This window comes from Labrus mixtus, chromosome 6 (genome assembly GCF_963584025.1).
Source record: "Labrus mixtus chromosome 6, fLabMix1.1, whole genome shotgun sequence".
In the NCBI taxonomy this organism is placed as follows: Eukaryota; Metazoa; Chordata; class Actinopteri; order Labriformes; family Labridae; genus Labrus; species Labrus mixtus.
Window position 1 is genome coordinate 3,688,100 of NC_083617.1, and position 25,311 is coordinate 3,713,410.

The following is a 25,311-nucleotide window of genomic DNA, read 5'->3' on the forward strand; positions in this document are numbered from 1 at the left end:
ATTCCATTGCCAAGTCAGTGCCTGCGTCACACTATGACACCGTCACTCAGTGACTCACAGTGAACCGTGTGTGACTGGTGCCTAAACTCATCCTCTCATACAACCGAAAAAAAAATCTGTAGGAAATGATGAACAGTTGATATTTTGATTTGCCAACCAAGCAAGGTGCTCATTATTTATTACCGGGGACGTATAAATAATGTGCACACAATATGGCCAAGTGCCTGCAGTCACCAGCACACGGTGCAGAGAGAGAGCAGCACGCTGAGCGGCTGCCATGTAGCATACAGCTTCTAGCAGATTACACGGGAGACGGGCTGAACGCCTTCTGTTAGCTACTTGCTCTAAATGATAAAATCTTAATATGAAATTCATAAGAACTATCTGGCTCCATCTACCTCCTACGCGTCCCCCCCTCTTGTTCTCTCATTTCTTCTCTCTGTAGCCTTTGCATAAACGCTTCTCGGTAGAAGTATATTACATGGTCGACTTGCCCCCCCCCCCCCCCCCCCCCCCCTCCTTATCCTTGCTTTCACACTTCTCAGATAAATGAAATCTGCCAGCATTGAAGCATTTTCCCCTCTGGATGCCCTGATATTTTTCCTTATCTGAAATCGAATCTGGAGCCCATGTGAGTGTCTGCAGCTTGCCTTGGTAGTAATCTGGCCTGAGAGCAGGGAACTGCCCAGCAGGAATATCATACACTAAGGATAAGCGCTGGAGGGAGGGAGGAATCACAATTATCCGAGAATGGCTTGTAATCATGGGGGCATCCTATCGAAACGCTAACACACAAACACTTGTCATTTTGGGGGAAACAGTCAAAAGCGACGACATAATTCTTATTCATTTTCATGTTCCTCTCCTCTCTAAATCTAAAAATAGATGACAAATATAAGCATGTGTGTGTGTTTTTAGAGTCAGAGAGCAGGAGGGGAAGAGATATGCAGCACCGGGCTACAAATCGCTGTCTTCCTGACTTTACCTGCGTCTTGATATGCAGTCCCAGTCCCTCATCAAGTGACAGGAGCAAATTTGTCATCCTAATATAGATGCCATCACGGCTGAGATGAATGTACTCGGGGTCTTATTCCCATGTGTAGCCTTTGCGAAAACATGACATGAGGGAAGAGGGGAGAGCAGCTTTGCCCTACAACAGCAGACCAGGTCGCCTGTAGCTCCCACAGAGTGTCGTCATAATCAGATTCCTTGTCCTGCAGGTCTGGATGTGTCATTCACAAAGGGGGGCTGAGTGCCACCTCTCTGAAACTAATGAGGGACGCACTCGCTCAGGAGAGGGGGGAACAAAAGACACAAAAACTGAGTGGAAAATGTGAAATGATATGAAATCAAAAATAATGCAAAGGCGAAATTGTGCAGCATTCATGGAGTCATTTTTTTTATACCTTAATGATTCCATGATGCGTCCAGTGTTGTAGTGACATCATGACTGCAAATTTGACCGGACCTTTATGTGCAATTTTTCACACTTAATTATAATATAAATCAAGTATCTCCTCTGAAAATAACTCTGTGAGTCATGACTGTCTACAATGGGTGTAACACCCGAGTCCCACTGTCTGTGATGTTTTCAGAGTTTTCAGAGTCCTATCTTCAGTTTGTTTACATCGCCCGGACGGCCGGCTGACTCCTCCCCTCGTGTATAAAAGTTGTTTAATTGAGGGACTAGAGAAAAGAAGAATAACATACTGTACTCACTGCTTAACTGTGTTTCTAGATCACGCTCATTTCAGGTAAATTTACATGCAGTGTGAAGATACGAGCATAATAAAGATCGCTAGCATTAGCATGCTAACACAACAATGCAGCGCAAGTTGTTTTGGTTTCATGCTGGTGCTCAAGGGCAACATCTGCTGGATGAAAAAAAACGCATATAAAGCCTTTAAACAACATTTAGATCCATTTTTAAAAATTGGAGTAATTCATAATCTTTAGATTTAAAAATATATGCTAGCTCTTTATGATATTTTACACAACCTCAGTACCTTTTAGTGTTAGGTTTTTAATGTTGTGTTTGTGTGTGTTGGTGGGGGGTATTATTGTTTTGCCTCCTTGCAAACAGCCACATATCCACCTGTCAGTCAAAGCAGCCGCATCACTAATTCTAAAAAATCTATGAATGAGGCTTAATGAAGTCAAAATGAGTAACCTAGAAGCTAAATGCAGATTTTCAGTTCAGAGTAAACCCTGTTGCCTCTTGGTACAGACTCCCAAGACTCCTCACAAGAAAGACAGAATGTTTTCTCAAAATGTCAAACTATTCATTCAAATAGAATCTGATATTTAGCTTCAAACTGCACGCTCTTACCCTGATGATCGAGTTATATACCTCTCCTGAGGCCTCTTTTCCATTACTCTCACTCTTCCCCCTCGCCTTCTTGTCCACTTGTCTGACAAAAATAACAGGGCTTCGTTTGCTGGAATGCAGACGCCTTTATTTCATTTCTGCATCTCCTGGAATTTGTTTTAGTTTAATTGAATCAACGTGATAATGAAGTTTCTTTCTATTATCCTCCTCTTCATTCCTAAACTCTCCTTTGGAGCACTTCGATGTGGCGTCAAAGATGAGAACCAGCCATCTTTACACGAGCACACTGCGCTCTCATTTTCAAGGTTCTTGTGTTGACTTAATGTGGTGCCTTCTTGTATGCATCTAGATACAGATTAGTATATTTTTTGCTGCGTCAAAATACACACAATTTATTTTTTACAACTAAAGGAATACATTATGGGATTTACAATTTCATTTTCTGTGAGAACTATTTTGTTAAATTTTAATCCTAAGTGCTTCTTTAATTAACAAATAAGCTTTTGGATGCATGCAACTCTTCCTACCATCCTTTGAGGAAATCCTTTTTTTTAAAAATGCAATGAGCTCAGCACGGCTCGGCGAGCATGTTGGCACGGAGCTCGTGTTCATGAATGTCATGTATAAAGCAGCTGATCGCAGCATCGTGCAGGTGGGGAGCGAGGCACTGAAGCACAAATTGTATCTTATGCTCAACAGTTGGCCCAGGACTATTTTCTGTTTCTACAAATCATAACAGCAACTGTCCTGAGAGACAACAATATGCTGCATAAAACATGCTGCAAAAGCTGTCAGCGTCAGTTTCTCCTCCGCGCACAATCCAACACTTTATTAAACAACAGAGGCGACATTCACACTGCGTAGGTTTCCATTTTTGTCATCCAAAAACGGACTTCATGGGACAATCTGCAGTCGTCTGTAGTTTGCTGCCAACAGTGTGAAACCTGCAAGAACAAAAGATGCTTCTTTGTTGACTATCTTATTAGCAGCTGAAGGTAAGAGGGAACCTGCCTCGAAACATTTCTGCAGACTTTTAAATCAAGCCAAAGGAAGACGAGGACTATCATGCACCCGCTGCGAGAAAAGCCTGTTACTGCTTTCAATTATCAAAAAAAACACACGAGATGGTGAGCACACATGAACACACACATGTTCAGCCATGTCAAGGTGGACTGGACCGCCCGGCGGCATTGGACCTTATACGTGTGAAACAGTATTTGAAGGGCAGCTTCCCTAATGGCCCCCGGTGAGGCTGAGATGATGGATAAGGTCTGTCGCTGGGAGTGAACGCTGCAGGCCCGGGGGCCACTGCAGGTCGACACCGATACCTACTTCACCATCTGTCAGCACTGGGTGGGCACCAACCCATAACCAGGCCTGGGGCAGAACACACCAGGAGCGCCCCCGACAACGGCACTCCGCTCACCATAAGGGCAAGACGAGGAGGTCAGAGAGACACAAAAAGTGCAGAACAGGAGATATTTCAATCTGCATGCTGCATTTCAACCTGCTCCTGCTCTCATTAGATTATGTTACACATGCTGCCACTGAGTTAGACATTACATTCCTATTTGTTCTAGTTTTTTGTGAATAATTATTCCTCCTTTTCTGCTTGTTGGGTTTAAAATCTTGAGCACTCTTTTGAAATATTACGGCCCCCATCTTCTCACTCTATACATTAATACATACATGTTACATTAACGCCCACTGGACTTTAAAATGCATCTTCCTTACATGCACTCTGTGAGTAGTTACACACACTAAGATTTTTTTTCTCATAATCCACTGCACAGCTCCTACATTGCAACTTTTGTACATTTTGTGTTTTTTATTTTTTATATTTTACATTTTTAAATTCTATTTTATATATTGTAATATCTTTTTATACTGTATTATTTAAGTTGTTGCTAGTTCTGCTTTATTTCCTTGTTAATTGTTTAGCACCAATACACTATGTGTAAATGTACTTGGCAATAAACCCCGATTCTGATTCTGATTCTGATAACACTGCTCCCTGGCGCCGCACTGTTCAAAAGGGACGATAAATATAATACAACCAGAACAATCAATAGAGCACCTGTCAGAGAAGCGAGCCAACTGATAACAATCACTCTTATTCCCCCCCCCCCCACCCTTAAGCTCATGGTATCTGAGTAGTGTGATGGTCAATCCCATACATCTGCATTGCAGGGGAAATCGTATCCCGAGGATGTTTTCTTTCTCTGAATAATTGAAGGCACCACAACCTCACCGGGCATCGACACTCACACTAAACACTGCAGTATGTCTCTAAGTCCATAAGACAATTTATCCTCCAGCAGGACTGAACCCTGGACTGATTAATCCTCCTCCCTGTTCCTCTCTCTCTCTCTCTCCCGCTCTTTAAAAACCTCTCAGTTTGCTGTGCATGTGCATTTTTATTTTTTTAATTGCCGGCACACTCTGAGAGGAATTAGACAAAAAAAGCGAGTTTTTCTTCATCTTACAATATGATCTGCCTCAAGATGAGTTGGAGCAAACAGTTCCACTTGGTTAGCAAAGTGACGAGCGTTTCCTATCAAAATAAATTTTAAAAAGCTGACTACAGAGAGAGAGAGTAAAATAACAACTCGTACAATCGTCTCTGCAAATCAGTAATTTCCTATTGAGCTCTATTCAGTGCAGGGTTATTAAAATTTCAATACTGGCTCTGTGAAGACTTGACAAAATAAATTCCAAATGTTCTTAAATAGTGTCATGTTTCAGCTGGTGTGATATTTGTTCTTTTCTTTTTGAGGGAGTTCCTTCAGATAAATCGTTTTCTGAACAACAAATTGAATCAGAATCTGCCCGACTTTCAAAGTACAGAACAGAGTCAAGAGTCTCTCTTATCAAACATGTAACACTCACAGAAGAAGGACATTCAAATATGGAGAAGAAAAGAAGACGAGGGATACTTTGTGATAGGAAGTAATGAAATGCTTCCATTTAAATAAGAAAGATGTCGACTTCTGTACCCCCCCCCCCCCCCCCCCCCCCCCCCCCCTGTTGGAGATAGCCGTGCAAACTCTATGTTCATTTCTACAATTCTACAATTCAATTTAGCAGACACTTTTATCCCAAGCGACGGACATCAGAGCTTAAGTTCAACACAAGCAAGGGTGTAGAAAAGAAGAAACGGTGTCATTAAGTGCAAACGAACAGCTTTTAGTCCGGACAGGAAGTGACCAGAGGTGCTGACAGGAAGTGACCAGAGGCAAAGCACAACATTGACGGCAGTTCTTGAGAGCTCTAATCAGCATAGAAACCATCTTAAAATCATCGTTGTCAAACAAAACTGTTGTCATCAACATCATTAAGGTCGCAGGTGTTCATAAAGAGCTGGGTCGGTAGCTTTTTCTTAAAGGTGCAGAGGGACTCTGCAGATCGAATGGAGTTTTGGAATTTTGTTTCACCACCGGGGGGCGACAGAGGAGAAGAGTCTAGTTGGAGTCTTAGGACCCTGTTGTGAAGGTTGGATCAGATGCCTTTCATTGGCAGAGCGTAGTGGGCGGGAGGGAGTGTAGACCTGGATTATCAAGTTCAGGAAAAGGAGGAGCCGCTTGTCGATGTTTTTGTAAGCGAGCAGCAGAGTATTTTAACTGCCCTGTGCGTTCACTGGTGGCCTAAATGCAGTCTAGTATGTCTCACTCCCCCCGTCCCCCGTCCCCCGTCCCCCACTCTATGACTTTCCAGTCAAAACAAAAACAATAAATGCCACCTTAAAATAACAACCATCCATCATGCAGCTCAGCAGAGAGTTGGGATCACATGGCTGACACCGGCACAAACACAGATGGGAATCCTAAATCCTGATGCTATAAAGTGAACAAACAAAGTCAACCTATGCTTTTTATACTGCAATAAAACGAGGAAAGGTAAATCGATGCTTAACTGCCAGATACTCAGAAAACAGCTCTTACTCGCTTGTTAGAGGCTTGCATTTCTCCTATTAGTTGACAAAAAAATGGCCTTTTGACTTGTTGAGTGTTTGCCCGTTTATCCAAAGTATTTTGTGAACAGTGAGGGGCTTAATAGGTCAACTAACTAAATACAGGCAGACACAAGATGAATACTCAATTTTTTAGAACAAAAGATTGGGTCAGGGAGGTGTGAAAGTTGGGTCATCTTCTATGCAGGTTTGTGACACGAGCCTTCTGCAGGATCTTCATACTGAAAGTTAAGTGTTAGCCATCACAGGTTCTAAATTGTGTCCTGCTGAGACTCCTCAGTGTCCTGGTCTGACTTGTCCCAGGGGGATGAATCTGAGTCGAGAGGGCTGGGAGGAGGATGATGATGGGTTACTCTGTCTCTGTCTCCATTCTTTTGCAGCTTCTGCAGACGAGGCCCCCTTCAATTAACTCAACAAAACTGACATTTAAAAACTGAATTAGGGCAAATTTTCCATTCTTTTTTTTCCTGACCCAGAACAGAATTAAATCAGGTCAACCAAACGGAGGATGAAATTAAATGTGTTGTTCCACAATGTTTTCAGTGACGTGCATCAATTTGTAAAATAATAAAATAACCTAGAATTACTCTGTTTATTAACGGTTAATTGCACGGACAGGAGCTAAAAAGTTTCCTCCTTATGGGGTTCTAGGAACTAAAATAGTTCATAGTTCCTGCGGTGCAGAAACAATAAAAAAGGAGGAGGGTTCCAACAAGTCCTAGAACTATGAAAAGTTCCTGCGGTCTTAAAAGGCCTCATGTTATGTTTCTGCAAGTTCCTGTAGGGAAAAAAAAAAAGCTTCTATGGTTCTAAAGTTTTGGTAAAAAGTGAGTAATGCTGAGCTGTCTGATTATTAATTATTACAGGTTCTACACCCTCATGCAGAAAAAAAAATACACCCTCATAGCGATTTATGGTACATTTATCTCACTTTAAAAATCACTTTAAAAAAGGTAGAGCCAGAACATGATTCTGCAGGATTGGCCTTTTTGAGAAATCTAATTATTATGGACAACTTGCTCCCAAATTCAAATCTTTCCTAAAGATCAGAGAGGCAGAGCAAGGATTTGAAAGTAGATCAGCATGCATCTTACATGAAGATTGAGTCATCCTTAAACTCAAAAGCGAGTATCGCATCATGTAGCACAATTAAAGAACCTGCTCTGCATGTGTTGCAGTTGCCCAAGGAGTGCTTAATACCCGAGATAAGTCTCAGGTCTGAATATTGATGCATGCAGGATTAGTATTAAATCTGGGCCGTGCAGACTTATTGCAGCCTTAGCTTGTAAAACAATAATCCCTACCAGTATCTAGACAATCACAACAATGCCTGAAGGTAGTATACCAGATACAATAAAGAGACATAGTGCGTGGATGATTATAAAAGGAGGGAATGTGCAGACTGAGCAGTTAGTGGGAACTTAGTTGCAGAAGATTTTTCACCACAACATCACTGTGACACTAAGTTTATTATATTGTCTGTGAGAGCCGGTGAGGGAGTCTTGCAGGTACCCAAACACGCTGCACTGAAGGTGTAGCGGTGCGGCATGTCAAATCTTCGATTATCCCCGTGAATTACAGAGGGGGCCCGAGTTTCTTCTGCCCCTCGTCTCAGGGCACAAGACAAACACAGCCACTACAAGAACAGTTCAGCTGGAACTGAACCGTGTGCTGTGACTGCAAATGAAATGGCCCCGCACAATGCGTTTTGAATGTTCCTCACTTCCCCACCCACACACCCCCCCCCCCCCCCCCCCTAACGGCCATTACACCCACCTCACCTAGGGTTAATTCAGAAAACAGTGGGGCCAATTGGCTATTTGGTGGCAATGATGTGACATAGCGGCCATTCATTCTCCCCCCAGAACAGGCCGTAATCTGCATTTGTCGAAATTTCCACAAGCAACAAGCTATAAAAGAGAAATTGTACTCGACGCAGAGAAGGTTATGAAAGAGAGATGGCGAGCATGAAACACCGTATGAGGTCAAATATTATTGTCCATCAAAGAAATATTGTATTGCCAATTGTTCTAATGTGTTTGCAGAATGGAGGGTTGTCTTGGACTTCATTTTCAAGCAGTCAGGAATGCACCAGCTGGTCACGGTTTGACTTTATAAATAGCTTTACATCCACTGTATGAATTCCCCGTGTGTTTGTACGGCCATATACTGTGGTGTGACCATGTATACTTCTGAGTTCAATTATCCCCTTTCATACTAGGTCATGTTAAAGTCTGTTTAAAGCAATACAAATATGTAAATGACCAACAGGGTACCCCGTGCACAGCCTATACCTTCTCAGGTGCATACCATGACAAATAAATCAATAACCTGTGGCACACTGAAAATAACTTTAACGTATTTTATTGTGAGCGAACAACGCGTTGCGCCTGTAGCTTCCTCAACCTGGGGCGACTTAAGTTTTAAGTTGGCATGCTTAACAACAAGAGAAACAAAAACAGTGATGTTATTCGGAAAGGTTTGCACATGCTCTGGATTTACTGGACGTTTTGCATGCCATTAATTTAAATAAAAAGGAAGAAATAGTCAACAACAAATAATTAGATGGAATAATACTTTGGTTTAAGCAATGACAAAACCTCTTCTCTCAGTGCCAAATCACTGAGGGATAAAACCACTGAGTGATTCTTTGTTTAATATAGTTTGACTTAGTTATATCTTTCCCAAACAATAACACTTCATGCATTAATTATGTAACTGCATACGGCACATACACATCCTATCAAACAGCATTTCCCCCCAGGGATGTTCTGTCTTTGTTGCTAGAGCAAACACCAACTTAAGAGGATGTTCCTGCAGACAGCTCTGCGGCTGGATGGCAGCTTCACACTATGACCGCTCCTCATGAGATTTATATACTGTATGTGTGCTGGCCAGTGTTGATAATACTGAGCCATGTAGGTGAGGATCCATCACTGTCAAGGGGGCCCTCAATGGCTCTTGTAGATAGCAGGCTTTGGACTTTTTTTCAGGGAGGGTAAGAGCTACACGGGGCACACAATCTCTTATCCCTGAGAGCTTTTGATTAAGCATCATGTGGTATTAAAGGCTATCTCTCTGACGCTTGACATTTTCCTTTGTTTTGTTCCACCAGCCCTTTGAAAAGGCTGCAACATGCAACTTAAGCTTTGACTTCCATTGACTTAGATGTAATGCAAACATTATAATGATACTAAAACTTGCCATGAACCCAACATCCATTTTCATTATCTATACCGCTTATCCTGCATGCAGGGTCGCGGGGGGGCTGGAGCTGATCCCAACTGTCATTGGGCGGGAGGCGGGGTTACAACCACATGGCTGACATTTAGAGACAGACCAACATTCATGCTCACACCTACTGCACATTTAGAGTCACCAATTAACCTATGAGCATGTCTTTGGACTGTGGGTCCCCAGAGAGAGAGCCCCACACATGCACAGGGAGAACATGCAAACTCCACACAGAAAGGCTGAAAGGGGAATCAAACCAGGAACCGTGCAGCCCCCAAACCCAACATACGTATATGTCCCAAAGGATACCAGCAGTTCTCACACATATAAAACTAACAAATGGTGGAGACGAATAATCAAGAGTTAATGCTCTATTATTCTGACAGTATCTGTTTATTAGTAGACAGTGTTGTTGTTAGACCTGTGTGGGTTGGCATTCATAAACACTTTACTGTATATTTCAAATGTGTCTCCAGTTAACACTTGCTTTAATTAACCTTTCTGTGTATAGAAAGGTGCGTTGCATTTGACAGGCGCAATGGGGGAACTTCTCATTTTCTCACCAGCATTTCTGAAAGTATAGTTGATTTTACTCAGGGATTGTAAATTAAATCAGATTGGGACATAAACTGGGAAACTATCTGAAAGGTGGCAGCTGGTGCATTATTCTCCGTGGGGGCTCTACAGCTCACAGATGGACCAATATGTGCATTGTTAGCTTGTTAGCTTGATGCTAACACATGATGGAGATTGTGATGAACACGCGAACAGATTTAGCACTGAGTTTGTGGTGAATTTCACTCTCAAGACACAATCTATTTTCATAAGAATAGAAGTAAAAAAGATGCTAGATAAGTTTTCCTCTTCTGTAACTCCACAGGTTTGTTATTTGTCATAAGTCAATTGCCTTTGGGCTGAATTAAATTAGCATAAATGATCAGCAAAGTCACTCATTACTCTATGGAAGTGAAAGAAGGACGATGCTTAAGTTAGGGCTTTGAAAATGCACATTTTTCTTATCTAAAAGATGCAGTTGCTACTCTGGTTCCATCGACATTTTTGATTGAGTTTGAAGATTAATATTGTGTCCTTATTGTGTAAGAAAAGGACGGCTGAGCTTCTAGCCCATTTAAAAATGAAACCTCATTTAAAGCTGCATAAGAGACATTTTGGTTATCAGAACAACTCTAATGATATCACTAAGTTAAGGAAATGAGTAGAACTTATTCCTGTATTTAAACAAAAGGTGCCCTCTGTTGTTTGTGAATGCATACCCCAGTGCATTGTGGTTTAATTGGATGTGACCAGGCCCTGCTACAGAGAGCAGACGCTTCATTAAGACGTGACAGTGAAGTCTGTAAAGTAGCTACCTCCCATGCACAGGGCAGGAAGCACACAGCAGAAAAAGCCACTACAGAGACTTGACACATAAGAGCCGATGGTAGAAATTCAAAATGAAACCTCGGGATGTGATCCAAGTAAGGGTTAAACCAAGGCGAGGTCTCACTCTTCTCTACCATCTTCTTATCTGAGTGGGTTGTAAGTCCTGGAATTAAATCAATCCAATTATCCTTTAAGCAAAAGGGAAATTCTAATCACTTAAAATAACAATTCTGACTCATCAGCTTTTTTCCCATGGTGCACTTCTTTCCCGATTAAGCCAGTGAGCTCTGAGATGATAATATTCCCGTTAATAAAGCATGAGTGGACGCCCAGTGGTTTGAGAAGAATGACATTAATGTAATGGTCCCCATAAGCCAAGGCCCACAGTATTCAATAACAATGTAACCCCAGTCGGGCATTTAGAGAACTTTTTGGATGGGGCACCTGAGAAGTCTGAGTCCCTCCAGACCCCGTTCAGAATCATTACACTAATGATGATCAGGGCTGGCTTTACCCTCTAGGAGAGGGGAGAGGGACGGAGCAAGAAGACAAAGCCTTAATCAACAGAGCTTGTGTCACTGAAACATTATATCGTCCCGTCATTATAGACTGCAAACTTCTTTTATTAGAGGCAAGCATTATGAGTTCACAGCCATGAGAAACTAGATGATGATGTGTACCCGTAAGCAAACAAATTATAAAAAACAACAACTATTGTTCAAGCTCTGTTTGAGTAAAGTATACGACTATCAATCTAGTAGATGATACACTTTAGCACCAACACGTCCTCCCCCACCCTTCCTTGAGTGTGCCGATAGCAGGAGTGTGCCTATGTTCCCACATTTCTATGTTCCCACAGCCCTATGTTCCCACATTTCCTTTTTCATAAATTTGTGTGCTGCTGCATACAAATTGCTGCTGATCGAAATAAAATGACTCATTCATTCATTCATTTACTATAAAGTGCTTCCAAAAAATCTTGTGGGCGGACAGGGCTTAAATTGAAGGGAAACGTAGGAACACAAGAACTAATTTTGAAAATGTCCAAGAAATGTGGGAACATAGGGTTTCATTTTGAGAAAAATCTTAGAAATGTGTCCTGCATTGTTGTGTTAGCATGCTAATGTTAGCGCTCTTTAGTTAGCTCGTAGCTTCATGTTGCACATAAATTGACACAGAATGATCTAAAGACACTTCCATGACATCCAAATAAGCAGTGAGTATATTCTTCTTCTTCTTCTCTCTAGTCCAGCTTTTATACACAAGGCCGTCCTGTCCATGTTAACACGGCACTGACAACAATACAGCTAGCGGGACTCGAGCTTCTCACTCATTGCAGACCGCCATGACTCAGAGAGACATAGGATATATGGACTTGATTTCTGCTGTATTTGTGTGTAAAACGTCACATTCTTCCTTTAACCAGACTTAAATATTAATGCATGTTGGGTTAACATCACAGTGTATTGATCGTAACCTCTCAGATATACAGTACTGCATGTTCTCACCATGTTTAATGAACCTGAGCCTGTGACAGCCATGGTGTACATTTTTCTGGAGCACCCTTGTCATCGAGCTTCAATGCTTATAGCCTGATATTGCCAACCTCCATGCAGCATTAGCAGCTCCATTTCCACTGGGGCCAGCCTCACTAAAAATGTTATGTGTCCCAGTAATGCAGGCCTCTCAGGATATAAAAAAAACCATTCACTGAATAGCCATCAAGAGGAGAGATGGAACAGCTGGACAATGATTAAAACGCTGACTATTCACAGGAAAGGACAGTGAATGCACCATCTCTTTTTACACGGGGCCAGACACGATGTCTTTGTAAGTGTAGTGTCCTGAGACAGTAATGTCCTACCGCAGGAGCTCTCGGCGGGAAGGTCGTCACGTCGGATCAAACAGAACACATTGACATCTTCCGATGCACACGTTTCTGCACGCCTCATTCATCTCTGCCCCCTACATGACTGAGCAACTCGTTAATCCAACGACCTTTTCATTCTGTGTGAATGCATAAGATAACACCTTAACCATCACAGTTAGCCTTGGACTATTCTCATTTTTCAAAGCCTTTGCAGGTCGATTCAGATGGGATCTTTCAACATAAGCACAACACATGTCTTCAGATTGATTTTAGCGACATTCTGACACAAGTTTTTCTCATAACATCTGCTAATACAGAGTGCCCCTTCTATACTAGTGCGATTAAAAAACACACAAGCTTTTATCATCAATAAAAAAACCTGAATTAGCTACCAATCCTGCATGGATGATGCTATAACTATCATATGGTCCGTCTCAATACGCTGAAATAATCGTAACCTCCAAACTAGCTGAGCACTTGCTAAGCACGCTAATGTGAGTGACCTCTTCTGACCTCTCCGGATCTGTCTGTAGTAGCCAAGAGGCAACCTTCGATGGTGAAAAGTAAAGCCTTTGTGGAAGTGCAAAAAAAAACTGCAGTTCCACGAGTGTCCACTTGAGGCTGTTTGAAAAATCCCAAGGAATCCCCACATTGAGAATGTCAAATTTTACAGCACAAATGTTCACAGCCTGGTACAAAAAAATGTAAATGTATGATCCTGCCAATAGTGCATGTGGTTGAAAGTATGCAGGGTATGAATTAGTTCATAACTTATCTGTTTTTTTTTCACTCGGAGGCTAGGCTTAAGAGTACCTTACACATTTACATCATTAGGTGCTAACAGGTGGACGTGTTGCAGCTGTTTGCCAGGAGATTAAAGGGCCTCCCTCAGCTCCACCTTTCTTTGCCTGTTACTTGTTTGATTGAAAGTTAAGCTGAGATAATATTTCTAATATGGTGACTTTATAAAACCCGAAGCCAATGGGTGATGTCACCGAGACTACGTTCATGTTTTATACAGACTATCTTCAGCGGTAGCCAAAGACTGTCGGCAGGATCATACTTGATTATGATTATGTTTTTTAGAAAATATACGTAGCTGTAAAATATGCGATGTGAAAACAGTTACGGCTGACTTTTTGCCTTCTCTGACTAATGCTACAGACCTTTTGCGAGCAGCACATTTTTCTTTTGCATCATTTTATAAAAGTAGCTGCTTCAGGCTGCCATAATATTATTTCTAATAAAACAGCTTTGGAGGCGACTCTAAAATAGAAGATTTTAGGCTGTATCAAAGGCATTCCCAATACCACAACTGGTAGTGGCATCAGATCATCTATATCCCTTTCCTCCCAGTATGACTGCTTACCGACCTGATGCCTTAGATATGTCCTGGTTATAACCCTGTACCCATAATAAACATTTAAACCAATAGGGACAAGTATCTCAGTGATTGAGCTCCACATAAACACTCAAATCAAATCCAATAACTGCTCATGATTGCTACACGGCAAACAGCGATTGATTTACCCATTGGAGCTGCATCTGATTAGCATTAAGTCAGAATGATATCACACCACTGAAGCTGAAAACATGTAAATGAAGAACTATCTCTCTAATACACTTGCCTTTCTAAGTGGCCGTGGTCATTTATTTGGCTGTCCATATGTAACGGTGTGAAAAAGACGGGCATCCATCTCATTAAGCCTGTTCCTTTTTCTGCCAATCTTTTCGGATCCTTGGTGGCAATTTATTACACGGCATGGCGCTGGGATATAATTATAGTCTATTGTCTGATATTTCTACTGCATTACATGCTCCTGCAACGGTCCAGGAGCCGTGCTGAGTCCGTGAGAAAACCATTCCCCTGGATCAATATTTATGATTGTATTATTTGTCAGCATCTGCAGACCCTTACACAAACTGTTTTGATGGTTGCAGGTCAGAGGAATAAAGAGAGAGAGGGAGGGTACGGGGGAGTAAAGCGAGGTGTTTGCTGCTGCTAAGATGAAAACGAGGTGCAAATTCTCAGTGGTAGTGGTAGTTTAAACGAAGCTGTAGCTTGAACAGTCTGCTAAATTGAAAGAGAAATACTTGACATTCAGAGTTCAAGTCGATTTAACACTTTTTGTTTTTTGATGAAGGAGACGAAAGATCTTTGTATGAAATGAAATATTAAAAACGGGTTGAAGAACATCGATTTGCCGTCCGTCTAATCTGGACAATGAAATTAATCAACACATATCATCCCTTTAAAGGAATGTATTAAATGTAATCTTATTGAAACAGTAACGTGAGAAAGTCAAACAATCTGTCCAAAAAGGAACATTTAAATCAAAGAATTGAAACATCTCCTGTTTTGAAGTTAAACCGGCGCCCTCCTGGAGATGCTATAATCTTCCTCTTCTCGGCTGGATTAATCCAAATGAGTGAAATCCCAAAAAAAGTGATTCTAAACTAAATTTGTAAAAGCTGATTAATACCTGATTAAAGGGTCGTTTCCGTCTACTCTTAAGCTTATTTTAAAATGCTATGTGGGCCTTCCCTGCAACTGACTCAGTGACTGAATTACATTTTTTGACTTTTTCTGCCTTTATTTAGAGACAGGACAGTGGATAGAGTCAGAAATCAGAGAGAGAGAGAGAGAGAGAGAGAGAGAGAGAGAGAGAGAGGGGAATGGCATGTGAGTAAGTAGCCACAGGTTGGATTCGACCTGGGCCGCCTGCTTGGAGGACTTCAACCTCTGTACATGGTGCGCGCACTAACCACAAGGCTATCACCGCCCCCCAACATTATAACTTTGTATGAGTCCCCAGGCTGTCTTTGAAATCCCCTGCATTGTATCTTCTTATTATATCAGGTCTTATTTAATAGTTTAATATTCGGCATAATCGTCAATATTTAAAGAATTAAGCTCTAAAAAAATTTGGTCACATCCAGCCTGTTCCATGCCGGTATGTATCCCAGCTGGTTTTGTGCAGCGATATGGCCGTTTGCAATCCACAGTGAATGGGGGCGAGTTTTTCATCATGTCTGGTTTAGTGCAGTGGGTGATGGCGGCGGCTGCACTTGTGGTCATGACGGCACATGTCTTAGAGTTTTATACTGGTCGCACAGGGCGCAGCTCACTTCATAGATGAAAAAACTGGTTTTAAAATGATCTCCTCTACATCAAAGTTTAAGGTAATTCATTTTATTTTTAGATTTTTATGACAAAAATCCTGTGATTAATTAGTGACAGTCAGAATTACACGTTTCCTGTCTGAACAAAATGTATGAAAATATTTCTAAATGCCTAAATCACATGTTCTTATAGTGAGACGTTTTGGTTTTAAAATCCATGCCTCATGCTGCCCTGCTTCAGTTTTCAGAGGAAACCTCGGCTGTCGGGTGGGGGGGGGGGGGGTTGTGCATGCATGACGTGATCGCCATTTCATGTGATAGGATTTGTGTTGCATTGTTTAGTCACACATGGTGACATTTGAGAAGTAATATGCTCCTGCAGATGCTGCGCAGCTCATGGAGGACAGATAAAGATGATGGAGGACCTCTTCGATGGTTATCAGTCCAACACACACACACACACACACACACACACACACACTGACACACACTGACACACACTGCACAGAGCCACATCTGATTGCCAAGAGAGAAAACGCTCCACAGTCAGCCTGTCGAGCTGCTCCTATTGGTGGAACAATGTTCTTATTTTCTTCCGTTTTTTTAGGTCAGAAGACTCCAGGAGAAGAAAGACTTGACGCTTAAAAGTGAGGCGTGCGTTCCACTTTATAAGAACATAATGACATAATGCATTCAATTAATCCAGGATGTGCTTAACTGCACGCTGGGAATCGTAAGCACTTTTAAAATGGATCAAGTCGAGACAATAATGACACGAGTGAAAGCCTCAGACGACAGAATCATTTAAAGACGATCTTACCTGCTGAGGCTCTCGCGGTGTCGTCTGTTTGACCCGCCGGCTGGACGCCGTGGTGGTGGTGATCTCCATGATGGACGTGGACGTCTCCGAGCGGTTGGCCGTGGTGCTGGACTGCGGCGTGATAGAGGAGGGCGACTCCCCCACCAGCCGCACGCTGCCCTGGATCCTTATGTTGGGATCTCCCTCGGCGGCCATGTTGAACACCTTCAAGCCATTATAGTAGAGGCCCGAGAGCTGGCCCTGAAACGATCGACTCCGGTCCCGCTCCCAGCCCCCAATCTGTATAGTGGTTTGGCTGTTGAAGATTGTAAGCTGCCGCCCTGTGGGAAAACAACGTTACATATATACAAGAATGTTGAGCTGTGGACTCAGCCACTTCTACAAAAACAGGAAGAAAAAAAAAAAACAACAACGACAGAAAGACAGATTATTTGCCCAGTGGCTAATGAGACCAATAAATTACGGGTTGTGGAGGCAAACCCGGGTAATTTATTGCACTTATAATGATGAGATGCCTACAAAGAGAAACAAAAGAAACATGTGAAATAATAACACAGGGTTTAAAAAAAAAAAAAATCAAAGCAGCTTTGCTAAAAGGGCAAGCTAATGTAAAAGATTAATCAGTGATGTTATGTGTGAGCAGCAGATTAAAGATAACATACAAAAGGACGATTAGTTTGCAGGAAAATGGCCCGAGGAAAAATATGAGAGGCATTCGTCCAACAAAGCTAAGCATAAAGAGAAGTATAAGTTATGTACCGGTATGTATGTGTTTAATCTTATCGTGCACAGCAAGCATGGGGGGGTGAGGGTGGGGGGAAACAAACTTCAAAAACCGACTACAGGCTGTGAAATCTGCACTTTTACTCGCGTGCAATCTCACAAGAAGCAGGACACACTTCTGGATATTTTGGATTCTATTCATCCTTTTAGCAAAAGCAACCCGAGGCAAGTCAAAGTTAGGAAAGACATGGGGTCGGGGGAGACATGGAAAAAAAATAAATAAATAAAAGAAATAATAATAAGAACAACATTTCAGAACAGAACAGAACAGAACGCAGAAAGGAAATGAAAGAGACGGAAATGATAGGGCTCATTTCACATTTCAAGTGAAAGATATGAATTAGTTATTGAACTATAAAAAACAAAGCATGCACTCAGTTTGTTTTATATTACAGTTCCTTCATCTAAGGCCCTATACATATTTACAATGTCTGTTAAAGGGACTCAGAATTCTGATGCCAATTCTTTTTGCACTCTATTTATCACTGCTGGCACTTTTTAAATCACAACCAGTACTGTACTGTACTGAACATGTGTCACAAGTGTCTCAAACAACACTTGGCAAACTAGTCATGACTTTTTAAAAGTATCCTTTAGAAGTTTACAGCAACACAATTTATGAGGTTTTTTTTTTTTTTTTTTAAACAATGCTCATGTGACTTCAGTAAGAGGATTTAAATTCATATTTACAGTCCCTTTAACCTTTAGTTAACAATAAACACGTATTAAAACATCTCTCAAAGAAATACATTATTATGAAAAGTAAGACAAACTTAATCGAACTCTTCAAATCATTTGGTTTTTAAAGTTTAACTGAACATTTATTTTTTTTAATGTTTATTATCGACAGAAGAACTTCTACCACTTGGTTACGTTCAAATTATTTTATTTGAAATTTTAATCAGTGATTTTTTTACCTTTGTCGAGTAGCCATTCGTCAACTACTCGACCGAGTCGGTATGGGATTCGCTGTCTAGCAATCGCCAGGCGTTCGTTATCATTGTTGCCTTTAAAGTTTAAAGAGACATTTCATTGGTTACAATCTGTAAGATCAAAGGTTAAATCGTCATACTTAATGCTGGAGCTAAACAACGGCACAAGGTTTTTATATGTTTAAAAAGTTTGGTATATTTTAAAAACAATGTTTACTGAAACATTATCTGAACAAACTCCTTTTATTTTATTTTTAGCCAACAAATTAGTCCTATGTTATTGAAAAATAAGTAGCACGCTCATGTTTCATCTACATTAATAGAGCTACGTTATAAACCAACCCCCAATCCAATATTTAAACAGAAACATTACAAAAATCTGAACCCCACTTTTCCAGCCCATTTGATGGTTTAAAAGGATTTTATACTAGTTATATGCATTTATACAGAACAAAAACATCATTTAAATTAGTTATTAAATCAACCTTTTATGGTTTAAAGGATTTAACTTTAACTTATTAAACATGCCCACCCCATTTATACACAGCCTAATTAACAGGAAAACATCAGCTAAGTGCAAAACAACAGTTAACACAGTGTACATTCAGAGCATCTGGTCGGAGAAAAGTCAGAAAACAATGTCAAAGTAGATACATACACTGTCAGAGATTCAATCACAAGGCTTTGACAAAAGCTTTAGGAGGGTCAAAGTCAGAGCCGACCCTGACCCACTTGGTGCCCATAGGCAAGATTTTAGTGCCCTCCTCCCCAACAAAGAGCAGGTAACAAGCAGCAGGTAGTTATAAAATAACATTAAAGGGGACATATTATGAAAAATCCTCTTTCACAGTGTTTTTTAACATTTATTTGGGTAACCTGAGTGTCTACAGATCCATAAAATGTGAAATAAACCCATCCAGTCCTTTGTTTGTGGTCTGCATAAGTCTTACAACACAGAGAAAAATGCTCTGTTTCAGATGTGCTCTCCTTGTGATGTCACAGTTGATTCTGGTAAAAAAAAAAAAAAAAACCTCACCTCCCCTGGTATCTCCACCCCCAGCCTAGAACAAAACTTCTGAGCAGGTCCGCCATTTTTTTTTCTCGCTACAGAGGAGTGATGTCTACACGGAAAACTCAGGGGGGGGGGGTCATTACATTTAAAGAGACACACACCAAAACAGAGCGTTCTGAGAGAGCTGGTTTATACAGGGTCACAAACCTCCTCTGGTGCTTGATTCATGTTATATTTTGACCAAAGCACAGCACGGATGTTTCATTTAGACCACAGGGGGGCTGTTTGAAAAGGTGGAGAAGGGGGATAATATGTCCTCTTCTTTTCTTCCTCACCCATTTCGGGTACCGTGACGCCGCCTATGGACGGCCAGCGCCCCTTGAATTTGCCTGTACTACCGATGCCACGCGCCCGCCCTGGTAAAAGTGGCTGTTTGAATATTACACATTGATGACACTGGAGTGAATGGGGAAGTCGTTTTCCAACAGCATTTAAAGGAAAAGAACGAGGACAAAGAGGACTAGTATCAAAAAAACTCCACTTCATGATTGGAGGGCTACTTCGGCATTAATGAGGGCAAACTCTGCATCCCCCCCCTTTTGTCAAGGCCAATAACCTCTCCAGAACAAGAGACTTTCAGCAAAGTGCCACTGTCTCTGAGTGCTTTCCCCCTCGGTATTGTCTGCACAGATTGAATTCAGTCAGCTCTATTCTTCCGGCAGATTGACAATGTTTGTCCCATCAACTATATTAATTCACTTTCTGGCAGATAAAAAAGATCCGGTAGCTGGGAGAGTGATTCGGTGAAGAATAGCTCTGAAGGGAAGCGATCGCGGAGACATGAAGGGGAGATGGTAACCTTGTAAGAAATGCACAGTTGGTCCAATGAAAGGTCTTTGAGGTAAGAAGACGCATAAAAAGACGCTTTTTTCAATTGCATCAGCTTGAATTACTGTAGAGGATCAGCGACGGAGAATAAAGGCTTAAAGATCGTCTCGCTGCTCGTGGAGTTTGTCTGCGGCTGATTGTGCCAGGTTGGAGAACTAAAGAGGTTTAGAGGAACATTTCTACCTCAACATTGACGCAGGAAAAAACACAGGTAGACTATATTTCAAATCCAATCCAGATCTCTAATTATTATTTAGGGCGAACCATTTTTGGGAAAAAAAAGTCCAGTCATTCGAGGTGATGCTGCACATTCAGAGATGCCTACATGTCATTTTAGCACAAAGACTGTATAAAGAATGGACAGCGCAACACCTCGTCTGGAGTGAAGCCAAAAGATTAAAGGCTCCGTCTAGTGGCCGGCTGAAGTACAGGTCAATAAGCCCGCCTCCTCCATGTTAGCAGATGGGACATGGGGCAAACTATGAAATCAACATACACGTCAAAGACATGTTTCTTAAATTTGCTTAATGTTAGCTGTTAGCATGCTAATTTGTATTCAAGTCATCTTTCCCCTGTGAAGCACACATTGAATGAAGTGAAAACCAGCTCTGCTCTGTTACGGCCCGAACACGCGTCTGGTGGAATTTGGCCGTCAGAAGTGTCAGTGATGATATTCTGTAGACGGACAGAAAGCACTTGTTGGATATTTTGTTTTCATCGATTATTTCAAAAAGAATTCGTTTAGAAATAAGAATTAATTTATCCCTTTTGAATGTACAGTCCTGTCATAAACTATAATAAAAACTATAATGACTGAACAATGGATTGAATTAATGCAGCAGCTCAAAAAATCAGTGAACTTCCTCCAGGTAGGTGGATGCCGAGCACACCAGCCTCCAGTTGCTTTTGGCTTATGTAACGTCTGCCACACTGCCTGGTGTCGAACACACGCCGTATTTCCCTTATGCAAGGCCCCTGGAGGTCTGTACCACCTGATTCTTCTTCTGAGCATGATGCAAGAATGAGACACAAACAAATGAATAGACAAATAACACACACACTAACACACACACCCACACATTTCAGTTCTTCCTTATATTTTCAGCGTGTTAAATGAATGAATAATCCATTAATTGCTGCATTCAGGGGAGCGGTCCTGGGCTTCGTTCGGTCCTGTCACCTCCGTTTGTCAGTCACGGGGTGTAAGTTATGTCACCTCTGCGTTTCCTGCCGCCGTGAAACCTCATCTGAGGGGAGGTCGGCTTCAAACGGGGCTCAGGAGAACAGTTAGCCTACAGCTGTTTAAAGGACGAGGAGGACACGGGAGGTTAGACTGAAGAAGAGCAGCAGTCATTACAATGACAACTCCCCGAGTCATTTATTACATAGATATAAGAAATATAATATCACAATGTCATTTTGGAGATAGGTATATATATATTTACATTTTGCACTACATTATCAGATTATTAGCAACGTAAAGGTGATAATCTCTGTTGAAAGGGACCCTCTGCGATGTTTTGCATATGGCCCCGACAAGAATCGACTGAGCATCATGTTGTTGGAGCTCTTCATCGCTCGAACAAATATTGTGTTTAATTCACACTTAAAGACAAAAGGTCAAACACACAGATGTACAAATGTGTTGTCACATTCGGCTGTGGTTCAGTTTGCAGAGAAGGACGTCTCTCAACCAGAAGGTTAAAGGTTAAACCTCCAGTTCTCGAGCCACATGTCGGATGTGTCCTTAGGGAGGACACTTAACCCCAAGTTGCCCTGAATGCTCCGGATTAGTTATTACTGATGGACACTTTACATAGCAGCCTCTGCCATCAGTGTGTGAATGTGTAGGTGATGCTTTGAGTGCTTTGAGTAGTCAGAAAACTAGAAAAGAAATATACAAGCTCAAGTCCATGCACATTAATTAAACTACCAGCATTCAGTATCAAAAAGAAATGAAATAAATGAAAGGTCTATTCTTATTTTCTTTTTAATGACAGCCTTCATTTTGTTATGTCATAACAAAAACAAAAGCTGGAAGTAAAAGTAGACACAGGCAGGCAGACACACACACACACAGTACACACACTCTCATGCTCACACACACCTCCCCACTGTGCCAAAATCCTCTACATTTGTGCAAAAACACGTTCCATTTTCAAAGACAGTTACACTATCTGTTTGTCTGTGCCCCCCTGGTGGGACGCTGAGTCTATCTTTATACCGAGGTTAATTAAGTGTGGATATAATCAAGGTCTGATCGTGTATTGATCCCCACTGTGGGACTCCCGAGTGTTAAACAATGCTGTCCCCTGGGCTTTTGATGCAGCAGCAGGACCCATTCATCGAGCCTGCAGAGCCGAGCCAGTGACTGCTGCTGAGCGGTGATTTGGTTTGGTTTCCGGGACAGCCCTGCTTATCTCCTCCGCCAGACAGCCGCGATTCAGCCGAGCTGTCCCAACTGACCCGCTCTGCCCTCGCTCACTTGTTTCCTTTTTTTGTTAATAAAGTGGTCCGATAAGGTGGGAGCTTTATCTCATTACAAGCCCTGAGACACTCGGCACATTAGACAAACAAATATGCAAATGCTTCCTCTGTTCATGCAGCCGGAGGGGAATTAAAAAGTAGGCAACCTGCACAAATCTCACTATTATTTTCATTATTCTGCTCCCTTTTATTTTTTTTTGTTCAACTCTGGCTGTGCAGGCCATTGCACCATTTTTTAAGCATGCTCAGTGATGACTGCTTGCACAATAGGCTGAATAGGATCATGGATAGAACAGACAGCAGATACAGGATGGAGCTTTGACGGATAAAGCTAACCCTCTTCCCCTTGTATCCCACAAATCAGACTCTACACAGCAAGGTGGGAAAACAGGACGGGGTGAGATCAACGGAGGGGGCAGGGGTGGACGGAGGGGGGTAGGAAGGACAAGAAAAGAGGAAACTGTGAGCAGAGGGGAGTGCAGGAGGAGACAGAGAGCTTTGTAAGTGCACCACGCTCTGATAACAGCTGAAGAATAAGGCCAGGGACTTTCTCCATTATCTTTGCGAGCTGTGAGTGTTCATTGGGTGCTTGTATAGGATACTGCACTGTACCCTGAGGGCCCGGCAGCACCATTGTGATGGTATTACTTCCATGGCCAAGACTTGGGAGAAGGCACTGAATTTTTCTTTTTCTTGCTGCCGAGGCTTTTGTGTGCATCTCAGACGGAAAGCAAGAATAGAGGATGACAAATAGAAGCTAGTTATGTGTCTGCATGTGCGTTTTGCTTTTTTTTAGATTCTAATAATTGTGCTAAAGACTTTTAATGACTCACAAGTATGCAGTGCGAGACTTTTAATGAGATTACCAGGGCAGCAATATCGGCCCTGGTGAAGCAATTATTTCCTTGCTTTGAGAATGATCGCACCCCTCCCTCCCGTATAATCTCCTACTCTCTGTCTTTCTCACTCGGCAGCCATCATTTTTTATCTTTGCTGTCTGCTCTTATTATAATCACTGTTGATCTGTGAGTGGCCTACAAGGGGCTGAGGGCTGCTATTACGAGTGCGTTAGAGGCATACATGGATACTAATCAAACTACAGGCTAGCTGAGAGAATGATGGCTTTTTGTGCTGGGGGGTGAGGGGAGAAGCCGTGCAGTAATTGTGATTGGATGTAATTAGTCTGTAATGGGTCTAATAAGGTAGCTGGACTTGGCTTTGTCACTGACGTTTGATTGGTGGGGATGAGGTCGGATGAGCATCTATTACTCAGCATTTATGATGAGAGGAAGAAATACAGTCCGACGTAAGAATACGTAGATTTTAAAAGTACAATTTAACACAAACAATAAGTAAAGTTCAGAGATTTTTGTCTCCGATATATCAACACTTGATTCATTAAAATGATCTTGAGCCATACTCTGCAGTAGAGATGAAACTAAACAAGTATACTGTTTAATGTGCTGATTATCTTCATGAGTAGTGATTGATATTTTAAAATCACATCACAACAGGACCATGGTTAGATTGAAAACATCATCGATATTTCGCTACTTTTTGATTATGCATGTTTAAAATACACAATGTATATATATATTTTTTATCTTCATTGGAGGGACAGGACAGTGGGCATAGCCAGAATCCAGGGAGAGAAAGAACGGGGAATGACATTCAGGAAAGGAGCCACAGGTAGGACCCGAACCTGGGCAGCCCGCCCGGAGGACCACAGCCTCCTCACACGGGGCACCACTCCGCCATCAGCACCCCAAAATACATGATATTATACCGCACGATAAAATCTTCATCAAGAATGTGATCGCAAACTATCAAACCTTTAAAAAGCCAACATATCTTCTGTGGTATTTTTAACTCAAAGCTGCCGTGGTGAAAGAAAAAGAGAGCAGCGGTGGTCTGTGGAAATTCATCGGGTTGGTTCAACTGGATAATGAGCCATAATCTAGGTTGATTATTCTAAAATGAGTCTGTACCCTATTTTTGGAGATGATTTAAGACTAGGGGTGTGAATGTCCCGATTGTGTGAATGTCTCCTCTCATAATTTCTCTTGGATTGTCAATATGAAGGTATTGTTATAGCCACTTGCACTAAATCTTACAGTTCTGGATTGCCTCCGTTCTAAAATTGATTTCGAACTCAGTGAAATGTGCAGTTTAGATGTTGTGCAGGAGTTTGCTTGCAATATTTGGAAAATCCAAAAAGAAAAAATACCTAGGTTTTGTATTTTTGTTGCTATGGTATCGAAACAGGTACCAGTATTGTTAAGATTTTTTTCTACTTTTGTATCAGAATTTAAATTCTGGTGTCGTGACAACCTAACCTGAGGTGATCAAATCAAAATCGTTTTTTTTTATTTTCTGTCATAAACGACAAGATAACCGTCAGAGCTGTACATTTAATAAGCTTGAAACAGCCTTTTTATCTCTTTGTGCTTGAAAAATCACTGAAATAATTCATAGATTAT

The 25,311-nt window shown here is 41.6% G+C and overlaps 1 protein-coding gene across 16 annotated transcripts in view; it reads right to left on the bottom strand.

Moving 5' to 3' along the window:
• The window catches only part of LOC132975171 (neurexin-1a), a 343,741-nt gene that overhangs the window by 34,204 nt on the left and 284,226 nt on the right, over positions 1-25,311 (bottom strand). For 11 of the 16 annotated variants that reach the window (XM_061039533.1, XM_061039528.1, XM_061039534.1 and 8 more), the window contains 2 exons: positions 18,430-18,519; positions 16,730-17,049 (listed from right to left, as the gene is read on the bottom strand). In XM_061039533.1, coding sequence (XP_060895516.1) covers positions 16,730-17,049; positions 18,430-18,519 — 410 coding nt within the window. The remainder of the gene's footprint in view (positions 1-16,729; positions 17,050-18,429; positions 18,520-25,311) is intronic. The other 5 variants (XM_061039539.1, XM_061039538.1, XM_061039537.1 and 2 more) reach the window with 1 other exon arrangement.